At 38.4% G+C, this 13,690-nt stretch overlaps 1 protein-coding gene across 8 annotated transcripts in view; it reads left to right on the top strand.

Annotated features, from left to right (window-relative positions):
- KIAA1549L (KIAA1549 like) overlaps positions 1–13,690 on the top strand; it is a 305,265-nt gene that overhangs the window by 243,261 nt on the left and 48,314 nt on the right. For 7 of the 8 annotated variants that reach the window (XM_061610520.1, XM_061610519.1, XM_061610516.1 and 4 more), the window contains one exon: positions 7,225–9,314. The exons of the other annotated variant lie outside the window; for it this stretch is intronic. In XM_061610520.1, coding sequence (XP_061466504.1) covers positions 7,225–7,509 — 285 coding nt within the window. In that variant the 3' untranslated portion in view covers positions 7,510–9,314. Of the gene's footprint in view, positions 1–7,224; positions 9,315–13,690 lie in introns of those variants that run through there. 8 annotated transcript variants of the gene reach the window in all.

Genomic DNA, 13,690 nt, shown 5'->3' with positions numbered 1-13,690 from the left:
AGTGGTAGCAACAGCCCTGTGAGAAGATGCAGGTATAAACAAGTATTTGGTTGACAAAATAGTCTGCATTTCAGCAGTAGTTATCTTAGAAATTCTACTTTAAAGCTTTTCATGGGCTGAAATTGGTGAAATACTGGCCCCTAGTGTTTTGTTCTAAAACCTATCACTGTGCTAAATGTTAGCTTGATTTATGTCGTTTCACAAAGTGCTTTGTTTTGACTGAGTTTGATTGCCACTTGCAGCTTGATACTGCATAGATTTTAATATTACGCTTCACACAGATGAAGTAATTAGGGTCTTGCAGTGCATGAATAGGAATAAGCAACCAGATGGCAAAAAGACTCAGGATCTAACAGGTTTCCTAAAAATGAATTTCTTAAATCTGGACCATTACTTTCTGAGAATAAAATGCGTCTTTTTAATGCCTGGGCATAAGCTTTTGTATGATTATTGTATTAAATGATAAAATATTTAGAGAACTGTCAAGTTCAAACTTGAGAATCAATTATTCCGTTTCAGTGAGTACTTGTCTAATTAAGAAACAGAACCACATAAAATCCACATAGAATGAAAGATTGTTGGTTCTGATTCAGTTTGATAAACAAGTTCAAGTATGCAAATGCTTTATAAAATGCTGTTGAAATTTCACACTCAGTATTATATATTAGACTGATAGCTTAACAAATCTAATATCCTTAGAGGGTTACTTGCAGTTTAGACCAATGTAAGACTGCTAAAAAGGTAAAGGTGTCCCTGCACTTGTAGTGTGAGCCGTTTCCGACTCTTAGGGTGACGTCTTGCGATGTTTACTAGGCAGACTGTATATATGGGGTGGGATTGCCAGTTCCTTTCCTGGCCTTTCTTTACCCCCCAGCATATGCCGGGTACTCATTTTACCGACTATGGATGGATGGAAGGCTAAGTGGACCTCGACCCCTTTTACCGGAGATTCGACTTCCTTCTTTCATTGGAATCAAACTCCGGCCGTGAGCAGAGCTTTGGCTGCGTTACCGCCGCACTAGAGATAAAAGGAATGGATCACTCCAGGATTTAATCAGGAGTTTTAATGATGGGCATCTACTAACTTCTGGGATAGTATGGTTTAGAGAAGGATGAGCAACTTGGTTTTATTTTTTCATATTCTATAAAGCTAATAAAATTGATAAGTAAAAATATTTATTTCAATATTTATACTTTGTCTTTCAAATTAGCCAGCAAGAATGATAAAACAACCAAATTAAACAATTAATTACAAAAAAACCACAATAATTAAAATTTAAAATAGCAATAAAACCACTGTGGACAATAAACTTCAAAAGCAATGAGAAATAACAATAAAACATTAGAACAGCACACAGGAGGAAACAGTGAGCCAGCTATTAAAACCTCAGGAGAATGACTTCCCAGGAGGATCGCTCCACCTGTGCTGCCTCTGGGATGGGCTCCCGTCTTGGTGGAAACTTTTTCAGTTTTAAAACCAGTCAGAAGGGCTTTTTGACTGGGGAAAATTTCTTCTGGATAAGGAAGAAACGTAGAGATTTTCCACAGAGCTTTGTTGTGTTTGTTGGAGGCTGGAATTCTGCGAAAGAAGGTCTTCCAGCAGCTCGGACGGAGCTAGGATTTCCAACCAGCTCAACTGATTAAGTGAGCCGTTTTTTTTTTCTTCAAAGAAAAACGGATTAACAGGCAAGCATTCTCCTGTCTTTTCTCATTATTTTGTTATCAATACAGCTAAAGAGATTTGTCAAAGAACCAGCAATTAAGAAACCCTGGGTGAGTCATAGCTTTCTCTTTTATTCACGGAGCTAAGGGGAAGAAAATAGAAATAGCTTATCTTTATTTTTATTGCAAAAAGCTGGCATGGAATTCAACATTATAAAGATTATAAACGGCTGAGGGGTTTCTAATTTAAAGAGAAATTTTATTTATTTATTTATAAGACTTTTGAGTAATATATGTCTGGGACTATTTTTTTCGGTTTACTTTTTTTTTTTTTTGACGAATCTGCTCATTCTTCCTGTTACTAATTATTTGGATGCTGTGAATTAAAGTTGTTTTGGCACTTTTGGACATACAAGAGAAAAGGCAGTTTGTCTTGTCTAGAGGGTGACGTCAGCTGGCTTGAAAGATTAACTCCTTTGTAACTGGATAAAGAAACTGTTCTTTGCTTGGGACATTGGAAATTGAAGGGATTGTGTTTTTTTTGGTTTTAAGAATGACAATCAAGAAGGTGGTTGAGATCATGGATGTACAAGAAGGGACTTTCTCTTTAGATATGTTTCAGAAAATAATGAATGAGATTAAGTTAACAAAACAAGAACTCAGACATAACAGACAAGTGATGATAAGTGAATTTGGCGAAATGAGACAGGAGCTGAAAGAAATTCAGGATTCTATGAGAAAGGAGAACAAAGATAAATTTGGAAAATTAAAAAAGGATGAAAGAAAAATTAAAGGGAAGGTTCAAGCCTTGGAGATTGGATTAAATATGGTCTTGGAAAAAGATTTGGATTTCCTGGCTGTGATGGATCCTGGAGATAAATATTACTGTTTGGAATTCAGCGCTGTCCCTGAAGGAATTGGTGAAGAGATTGGAGATAAAGATATCATCGGTTCGAAAAAATTCATGGACTGGAAGGATTTGATGGAACTTGAAATGGAGAAAGTTTACAGAATTAATTCCTGTTTTGTGACAATGAAAAACCCTTCAAGAGATGTGCTAGTGCATTCTGTAAAAAAGAGGAACAGAGATGCGGTTCTGCAACAATACTTCAGTGATACGTTCGGAAATGATGGCAAGAAAATATTTGTGATGAAGGAAATCCCTATCAGACTCTTATTATATGACTATGACAGCAAGATTATTGGGTGCGTAAAGATGGAAGATGGAATCAACATTGATAAAGGAAGAAGAGCGATTTGAAATTACTGGATTTAATAGACTTGAAGAGTTGGATTAATTGACATGTCTATCTAGAAAAAAATTGATGGACATATATCTCAAGGATTGGAAACTTCTCTTTGACTTTTTGTAGAAGAATAAAATGATATGATGTTAATGAGATTTGATACCAACTAAGATAACTGCTGGAGGAAGGTGATTTTATAATTTATCAAGAGACAGGTTTGTTATATATTATAGACCTATAGCTGAACTACGACAAATCGGAAGTCAGTAGTTTTTTTTTTGTTTGTTTCTTTTTATTGTATTAGTTTTAATTTGTGTTTTTCTTTTTGTATTGTCTTGATTTTGAAAATTTGAATAAAAATTAATTGGGGGAAAAAAAAAACCTCAGGAGAATAAAACTGCTTTATCCTGAAAATGGATAAAGTGAGTGCCACATGACTATGTTCTGCAGTAGATGGCACCACAGAAAAGCCACTTTCTTCAGCAGCCCAATCTCTGAAGTGAGGGACATCTGGAAGAGGGCAACAGAATATGACCTTATATGGAAGTAGGCAGTAAAATTAAAATATTTTCCCCCATTAATGATACTGAGGGGAAATCGTGAAAGAACTCATGCGGTACATTGTGAGTGGTTTCCCCCCACAACAATGTAGCCCTTACGATAAGTATGTTTTTTATTATTCATCTTATATATCAGTAAAGAACGTACACTTTTTAGAGCTGGTATTTATAAATCATTCAGTTTTATAGGAAGATTTATCATGTATGCTGTCTCCACATTGGAACACCACTTCTGTGCAAAGTGGTCATGATAGAATCGCCTAAAGCTAACTACTCTGACAGCCAGGAACTACTCTCTTAATGGATATGACTTATCTCAAATATCAATAAACATGAGTGATGTAAAATAGCTAACATATGCCAGACCACCAAACTATATCATTTGTGCTTAGTTCTGTTTTACGTAAATTCCTCATAGCATTGTGAAGTATCCAGGTTGTCAATATAGAATTAAAATGTGTAGAAATAAAGATAGATAATTCAGGCTAGTGTAGTTTGGTGGGTAGTGGACAGTGATGTAACTATATCAATTTTTTCCCCTTTGTTGATCTCTGCTTCAGTCTGCCCTGAATTGTACTTCTCCTGAATTCCACTTTATCTAGGCCAATTTTTAAATCAATTCCAGAATTGGAGCATACAGTTTACCAGTTTTCAGTAAATTTGCATCTTTCCATCCCCATGTTACAGTTGCACACATGTGCCTTGCTAAAACACTGAAACAAGCAATATTGATGTGATTTGTACGTATGATTGCATCATGGTTCTTTTTCTGCAGTGCTTTACTGATGCTCAAATATGCTCCTAAACATTGGACAATGCAAAAAGAATATTGACACAAGAGTGCTCAAGATTGCTTTCTTTTGTATATTTTATCAATGTGGACATACACATTGGTCACGTTGGGGGTGAGGAACAAGTGAAATGAAGAAAGTGAAAAGCTTGGGGCAAACTGCACACACCATGCTCTCTATAATATTTAGAAATTTTAAAAAATAGAACTGCAGAGAATTCCTAATTAGTAAGTTCCTACTTGGAAACAAGCCTCCAAAAGCTCCAAAATCCAGAGAAGGAGGATTTTGGAAGTATCCCTGCTTTAAGATAGTGGGATGAACTTAATTAAGCTGAAGGGCTTGCTTTGAGGATGGGCAATATTGTTCAGTTCCAAGGATACAGGGATTCATGGGTTAGAAATTACATTTTTTCTGGGGTGGTAGGAAAGGAGGTCAATCTCCTCTTTTTAATTTCCATTTAGTGCACAATTTCATCCCCCATCTCAAGCTTGGACTTGTTGGGAGGCCTTGGACAAGTTACCTTCTCTGTACTTACACATACAGATGCATCATTATGTATAGCCTGATGATGCAGATAAGATACTTACAGTTGTGTGGTCTCCTACATGCACCCTTGACCCATGTCCATTCTGACAGGATCATGCCAGTTGTGTGGGGAATACTTTGTTGCATAACAGGATGGTCTCCGATGCCTTGAAGGTGGAAGTGGTGTGGCCAGTCCTTAAAAAACCCCACACTGGACCCACAGGTATATGCTAACTACCACCTGGCCACCAGTACGCCTTTTGGGGAGCCTTTTTTGGGGCAAGGTGATTGAGAGGAGGGTGACAGTTCAGTTGTAGATATTCTTGGATGAAACTGATTATCATGACCCATTCCAGTCTTGGTACAGGCACAGTTTTGGGACAGAATCAGCTTTGGTTGCCCTGATATATGACCTTCAGAAGAGGGACAGGGGGAGTGTGACCCTGTTGATTCTCCTGAATCTCTAAGTAGCTTTTGATATATTGACCATAGTATCATCCTGGACTGCCGTTGGGAGGTTGGGAGAACTATTTGCAGTGGTTTTGCTCCAACTTGTGGGATTGGTGTCCTGGCTCGCTGTCCCAAAACACCACAACAAAGGCTCTTACTTTCAAGTAAAAGAGAGAGGTTTTTCAAGTGGACTACAATTCAGGTTCAGCAGTAAACTCAGGTTACAGGGGTTGCAATACAAGAGTTTAAGAGCAGAGTCCAGAGTTCAAGTATGGAAAGCAGTCCTGCCAAGTTTTAAAGGGCAAGGCATGGTGAATTTATTTGCATGACCCTCATCCCATGTGAGAATACTACTTGCAGGTTTGCACTTCTGTGGAGGGGCTGCACCTGCTTGCACTGACAAAGGTGGCGCTGAGTCCTTGATGGTGAAACAGTGACTTGCCCTCTTGGCTCCTCCTCCTCTTCCTGCCCTGTCCTGCCCACCCCAACTAGATGTTTACTTCCCCAATTCCCAATAAATCTTCCTGCTCTAGAAGCAGGGCAGGGAAGAGAGCTGGTGAGTTTGCTTCTTCTTCCCTAACATCAAGAGGAATGGACTTATCCTCCCTCCCAGCTTCTCCCAGTTCACTCACACCCTCTGCTTCCTCCTCCTCCTCGCCTGTCAAACACTGCCACCACAATCCAGACTCTGTCAGAACTACAGGGCTCATGACTGTTGGTTCCAGAGAGAACTAGTGGGTGATCGTGCCTTGTTCCCCTAGTAGTTGATCTGCAGGGTGCTACAGGGCATGATTTTGTCCCCAATGCTATTTAATATCTATATGAAGATGGTCATTAGGATATTTGGGGCAAGGTGTCACTGATGATGATATCACTTCTATTTCTTTGTAACATCTGAATCAGGAGAGGCCACATAAATTTTAAGCTGGTGCCTGGATGCAGTCATGAGCTGGATGAGAGCTAATAAACTGTGACTAAATCCTGACAAGCTGGAGACCTAATAGATGGGTAGTTCCTATATCTGGGTTGTGTACCCGCTCTGCATGGGGTTATACTCCCTCTGAAGAAGCAGATGTGTAGTTTGGGTGTGCTCCTAGATCTATCACTGTCATTTAATGGCTTGGAGCACCCATTACCATCTTCAGTTGGTGTGCCAACTATTACCATTCCTGGAGAAGGATACTCTTTCCACATTGGTCTATGTTCACATTGGTAATGTCACAATTAGACTACTGTAATGCACTGTATGTGGGACTACCCTTTCACCTAGTTTGGAAGTTAGGACATATTACCCATATTACACTAGTGTTGAAACATCTGCACTGGCCACCTATTAGCTACTGAGTCAAATTCAAGGTGTTGTTGACATTTAAAGCCCTAAAGTTTGGAAGACAATACCTTGCAGATCATTCCACCGGCACATACCAAGCTGAGGAGACCCTGCTGGGCATTTCACAACCAGTGGATTGTCACTTGGTGATGGTGACAAGGCAGAAGCAGGGATTCTCAGTGATGCCCTTCCCCGAATGCCCTCTGTTGAGTAATTCATAGGGCAGAGACAGTAATTTCCTCTTTAAAACTTGTTTACCTAAGCTTTCATGGACTTTGACTCTTAATTTTGTTGTTGTTTGAAATGGTGCTCGGTCTTATTTCTGATATACAGTTGTTTTGTTTTCAAGACATTTTATTGTAAACCGCTTAGAGATTTTTATTACATTAAGCAGTATAAAACTTTATGAATAAATAAAGCTACCTTGCTCACATGAAATTGTTTGTTCTTGGGCAAGTAACAAATTGATTAATTATTGCAAAGAATGCATGCAGTGATTTCCACCAAGAAATTACTTTTATAAATATATAGACTATTTTCTGATTCTTTCAGAAAGAGACAGGTAGCCTCTTTCCGCAGGTAACCATTGCACAAATTCTGTGTTGTGTTAATAAATAAATCTGAGAGCAATTTATTTGTTTAATTCATATTCTCTTTAGGTCCCTCTTCCTGGCTACATAGAAGCTTATTCACGGCCACACTATCTGCACAACAACTCTCCTTTGAGGCTTCCTCGTCAATACAGCCAACCTGCAAATATGCACTCTGGCCTGGGACACATCCCACAGTCTCCTTCTGCTACTTCTCAACAGAGCCTAACAGAAAATTACTCATTGGATAACCCTCTCAACAGTCTTTCTACAGCTGCTTTGGTGAAGGCAATAAGAGAAGAAGTTGCTAAGCTAGCCAAGAAACAAACAGATATGTTTGAGTTTCAGGTCTGATGGCTTCTTGCGCTGAAAGTTTACATCACATCACTTGTGGGCCTCTAGCTTTGAAATCAGACTTGTGGCTTGTGCCAAAGCAATGCATTTTTTCTATACTGAAACAGTCAACACAAGATTTTTTTTTAAAGTGAGTAAATAGAATAATCAGTCTGAATATCAGCTTTCTACCTATTAAGGCAGGTGCTCCCAGGCAAGTCTGTAAAATGTTGATGTTTTCTATTTATGATATGCAACTGTCTGTCACATACCTCTTGTTCCTTGAAGCCTTTGTTGTTGGAGACATTACTTAACCATATGCCTGTCTAATATTCTAGTATATTAAGAGCTTGGGAAGCACAAATATGGATCACTCTGTAGAAACTTGTGCATGTAAAACTATCATTCTGGATCAAAAAGAAACAATAGTAGTAGTATGAAAATTAAGGATCATATAGTCATATATTTGTGGTCAAGCTAATATAGTACCAAAAGACTGACTGCAACAAAGCAATAGAGCTTAGCTCTGCCTAGACACCACATTTAAATCATACCGCTCTGGTGTGAACGAACCCAACAGAGTCCTTTGTAAATACCCCCAAAATCATAATCTCTGCTCATAATCCAAAAGCCAGAAAAGAAAGAGATAGCTGTGAAGAGGCATATGAGCATAACTGGTTTTTAAAGAGTTGGTGTAATGTTACTCTGTTCACTGTGAAATGGGGAAAAAAATGACAATATAAGTAAGTGTTAAAAGCTCCCTGGAACTTCCCGATGAAAACAAATTCTTTGAATGTGTCCTACATTCAGAAAGGTTTTCATTCTGAACACATGGTGGAACTGGTAAATTTGAGAACCTTGAGTCTGTCTCAGTTTGGAATAATGAATACACCTACTTTTACAAAAAAGACACAACCCTCTGTTTAACACAGAGACCTGCCCTTCTCTTATAAACAATGATGTCTAGTGAAGTGATGCCAGAAGCAGCTTACCAGACTGACTTTGGTTTCAGTGGAGCAATGACTACGCAAACTAAGAAATCACCATATCTTATGGGGCTGACTAAAATCCAATTATACTGAAGTGTAAATAAGCAAACAAGTCTATGGATTGAACAAAATAATATTCTGTAAATAAGGATTAGGGAACCTGTGGCCCTCCAGATATTTTTGGTCTCTAACTCCCATCAGCCTCAGCCAGCATGAGCAATGGTCAGAAATGATGGGAGTTGTCCAACAGCATCTGGTGTGCTACAAGTTCCCCATCCCTGCTGTAAATAATAGGGTGGGAGGTGATATTTTGCCAAACCCAGGTTCTAAAAAATAAAATTCATTCATTGTTCTACAACACTGTCATGAAAACACAGCCTCTGCTTTTTAAGAAAAAAGCTAGCAGAATGAGACTTTACGGTGAATCATCTTTGGCAATTACAAAAAAAAATGGTGGACTGTTACAGGAAAAAAATCATTTTAGCTCTTTATGATGTAACTTGAGGACAAACTGAGATTGTGGGTTATCATACTAGGTGCATTGATATTTGCTGGAGTAAAACATTCCCTGTAGCCTATTAATTTATTTAGCCTCAACTTTGTAATGTCCTCCAATCAGATCACTTCATTTTTCAGGTGGGTTTCTTTGGTCTTTACTATTGCAGAGAAACAGACGAACAAAAAAATATAAACAGTAGACTCAAAATTATTAAAGCACAGAATTTTTAAGCAAAGCTATTAAAATATATATTTCCAAGACTGCTTCTTAACTATCATGATCTACATTAAGATCTTTCCAAAAGTCTTAATAATTGCAGAACCCTTTGGTGTTATTATTTTCTTGGTATTTCAACAAACTGCATATAAATAAAATTGTATTTTTATAATCATTATGTAAATAGTTAGTGTATATTTATAGAAATGATCAACCTGCAAAAGAAAGTAAATAACCATAAAGTACCTGCAAAAATCATTTAAAAATCAACTTGATGGTATATAAATTGGTAGTGAGATAACCTTATTGAAGAACCAAAGAAACTCTGTCTACCATATGAATAATAAAAACGATCTTTTAATCTCCTATCAGGTAATCAATACTAATTGTATAATTGTAATGCCATACATTCAAATTTTGTGTGTATTCAATTGTTTGTTCCAATTTAACAATGGAGGTGAAAAATATAGCAACTTAGTCCTGATTAATGTAGGCAGATTTCTGACAGCGCTGTATGAGAGTTACATCCACTTTAAATCAAGGAAGTGAACACTCAGAACTGGCTTTCCTCAAGGACAAACAACAGATAGCCGTTCTTCCTGTGTTCTCCTGGTGCTGCTCACGCTCCAGGACTCCTCTGTTTCAGCCTCTCTCACCTGGGAGAGTGTGGTGGGCAGTGTAAGGTAAGAAGGAAGACAGTCCCCAATTGGGGGCTGTTTGTTGGGGATAGGATTTGGCAATCCTATCAATTTAATATTAATTATTTAACATTTCAGTTAAGTAGAAGTAAACTCCTCTGTAGTGACTGCTTAATTTTATTTTGAAAACAACTCCATTTAATAACTCCATTCAAATCTAATATTATGTTTTAAATTATATAAAAAACTGATATATTGCTTTCAATTTGCTTTCAATTTTATCTAGTTAAAATGTAAATTAATTTGTTTTAAAACATACTTTTAACTAGCCACAGGAAAAAGCAGAAGGTCTGTGGGAGCATTACTACAGAATTACATTTTAGAATCTTGAATCTCAGCCATGCAAAGAGTTTATTCAATGCCTTCATGTTTTTAAAGCTTTTGGCCTCCTGTTCATATATTTAATTTCATTCACAAGGCTTCTGCAAGATTAGGATAGAAAAGTGAATTATCTAATGACTTTTTAAAGTCATTTTAAAAAAAGAAATCTGATATTCACCTAAATGGCCACAATCCAGTATGGAGTTAATACATATATAAGTCAATGAGACACATTATTTTGCACTAGCTTTTGGCTAGTATATTTGCTCATAGGGAAAAATTACAAATAATTATTCCTTCAAACAATACATAATTCAAATTGTATCATTTACTACAATTATTTAACTCCTTTATAAAAATGCCCCCTGTGAGGACTTGATAGATGGAGTTGTAACAATCTCCTTATTCAATAAGCAATTCATTTTGTTTGTAACATGCTTGTGTAATTTGTAGAAGTTGCAAATGGGAAACTTGTTTCAAGACTAGGAAGGACATTGCTGGAAAGAGAAATCATGCTCTAACATACAGTGTACTATCTGTGAGCACAATGCAATCATTAAGTGGAAGTATGGTGTATAAATAATTTGTTATATATTAAACATTTTGTATGGCAATAGTTGCAACATAGCTGTCAATTAGGGATTTTGAATAGATTTAAGACATCATTCCCCTGCAAAGCCATTCTTATTGCAAGCATACACTGCTGCATGTAATACTGTAGAAAACCTCCATTGAAAGTAGATTTCTCCTTGAAATGTTTTTGAAAGTGATTTTTGCTAAGCATTAAATACTTTTACATGTAACTTTACTGATATGCTCCAAAATGACTTGATACACACACACGCATGCACACACATACACAATCCTTAAATGATCTGCACGGTAACTATTAGCAATAGGTGTGAAGTTTGTGAGTTGTATTAGTTGCAAATTGTTGCGTGGATAGTAGCTTGTTAAGAGCAGATATAGGAACATACTTGAGGCAATAATCACATAAGAACTCTGACAGCAGTCCATGGATTCCATCCATACTAGAGACGTGTAGCTACTTGGCAGTCAATATGAGAGTCAGCCACCATCTGAATGGTGCTTCATGTCAGCAGCACAAGTCCCTCCTTGGCTCTGAGCTTCATGCATGGATTTCTCTTCTGCTTCTTTGCCCCCACTTTTCCCTTCATCTACATGTTGCACTAGAACTCCTGAAGTAGAAAGACAGTCCGTGCCCTAGACGTGGTTGCTCCACACCTCCTTGTCTGCAAGTGACATATGTCTCAAGCTCCCTTATTGCCAGTCCCTTTGCACTGCACGGCCCCTTGTGTCTTTATGTATTCAACTTTCAAACGGCCCTTGATCAAAAATGGATCTCAGGCTGATGTACAAAACATTATGAAAAGTAAAATACAATTCAGAACAATAAAAACATTATGCAATTATTAAAAGTACTAAAACCAATATAAAAGAGAAATATTTTTATAAATAGAGCAGCAGCTCATCATGACTATAATACTAAGGTCTTGAACAAAATAATCTATTTCAACGATAGCCCTGGATGAACAAATACTTCCTAGAAGCCCAGAAGTGTAGGAGGCTATCCGTACCTCCAAGGGCAGGGAGTGCCACAGTTTGGGTACCATGACAGATAAAGCCCTATCTCATATCACCACACAGCAAGCTGTATACACCAGTGGCACAACAAGAAGCCCCCTCCCTGGTCCAATCTCAAGGTCCAGTTTGGCTGATACGAGGGGGAGGCATTCCCTCAAAAACTTACAATCATTCAGGGTTTTATGATGTTGGTACATGTCACCTTTCAGACAATGCAGATACTGCAAAATAGGTGTTACATGACTCCACACAAGTGTATCAGTCAGCACTCTGGGAGCTGTACTTTGCAGTAGCTGCAGTTTCCGGACCATCTTCTAGGGTAGCCCTATGTACAGCACATTAAAGTAGTCTAAACTTGAGGCTAGCAGAGCATGAGCCACCATAGTAAGGTTATGCTGGTCTAGAAATGGCATTGCTAGTAAACCAGCCATAGCTGGAAAGAAGGACTCCTTTGCAATGACACCACCTGGGCTTCCAGTGACAATACAGTATCCCCAAGCTGCTATTTCAGATGGAATGTGACCATCTAGAACAGAAGCTTAACTCAATTCCTAGACATGTGGGCTACCTACTAACAGTGCCTCTGTCAGGATTTATCTTAGGTTTGTTGGTCTGCCTCCGGCCCATTACTGCCTCCAGTTCAGCATCAGAGAAGACTCAGTTGCTTCAGTTGCTGTAGAGAAATAGAGCTGGGTGTAATCCACATATTGGTGGTGTCAGCCCCAACCCCCTATGACCACTCCCAGCAGCTTCAGATAGTGGGGGGGGTGAGAGAGAGAGCGAGCTGGAACCCTATAACTGCCATTGGACTGAGCAGGAGTTCTCTAATGCCAGTTGGAAAATGGCCCTGCTGGTAAGAGTGGAATCACTGTATCATTGTCCCTCTCAACTCCAGCCCACAGAGTTACTCAAAGAGGATATCATGGTCAATGATATTGAATGCCACTGAGGGACAGTCAACAGGATCACACACACACCCCTGCACAATCTCTCTCCTTACAAAGATCATCAACCAGGGCAACCAAAGCTGTTTCAATGCTGAAACCAGCTCTGAAGTCAAGATAATTTGCTTCCTCCAAAAATGCTTGAAGTTGCATGATCACCAACCTTTTGAGTGCTTTGACTAAGAAGGGGATGTTTGAGATTTAGGTCTCCTATATTTTTTTCCCAGTTAAACTAAACATCTACTTCCTTCATAGCAGCTGCATTAATTTTCAGCATTCAATTAATAGCTAGAAGACATGGTTCACTGGAAAAGACAATAATGCTCGGAAAAACAGAAGGGAGTAGAAAAAAAGGAAGACCAAACAAGAGATGGGTTGATTCCATAAAGGAAGCCACAGACCTGAACTTACACGATCTGAACAAGGTGGTTCACGACAGATGATATTAGAGGTTGTTGAATCATAGGGTCACCATAAGTTGTGATCGACTTGAAAGCACATAACAACAACAAGGAGCTAAACTGATCTCAGCTAAGCACTGTAATGTTGCCTAGCTTTGCCATGGTCTGGTGGACCATTTGCAGTGCCTCAACCGGCCAGATCTACCACCTTTGTGATTCACCACCACTGCTTTAGACTATTGCAAGAATGGGTGACCTCAGGCTTGTGGAGTTTACTTTTTTGTAATTATCATTAGACACCAAGATCAACTAACTGGAACTAGGTATGAAATGGTGGCTTAGGGGGACAAAGCTAATTATCTACTGCACTTAGTGAGCCCAATACTGGGATAACATGCATAAATAAATATGAATCTACTTCTGAGCTACTGCAGATCAGTGGTTTTAATATCAAAACTGGTCAGCAAAGTTGCACAAAGACCTGGTTGAAGGCAACTAATTAATACTAACATTTTACAGATGTGGCATA

Source organism: Rhineura floridana, chromosome 2 (genome assembly GCF_030035675.1).
Source record: "Rhineura floridana isolate rRhiFlo1 chromosome 2, rRhiFlo1.hap2, whole genome shotgun sequence".
In the NCBI taxonomy this organism is placed as follows: domain Eukaryota; kingdom Metazoa; phylum Chordata; class Lepidosauria; order Squamata; family Rhineuridae; genus Rhineura; species Rhineura floridana.
This window is presented reverse-complemented; position numbering and strand designations above follow the sequence as displayed.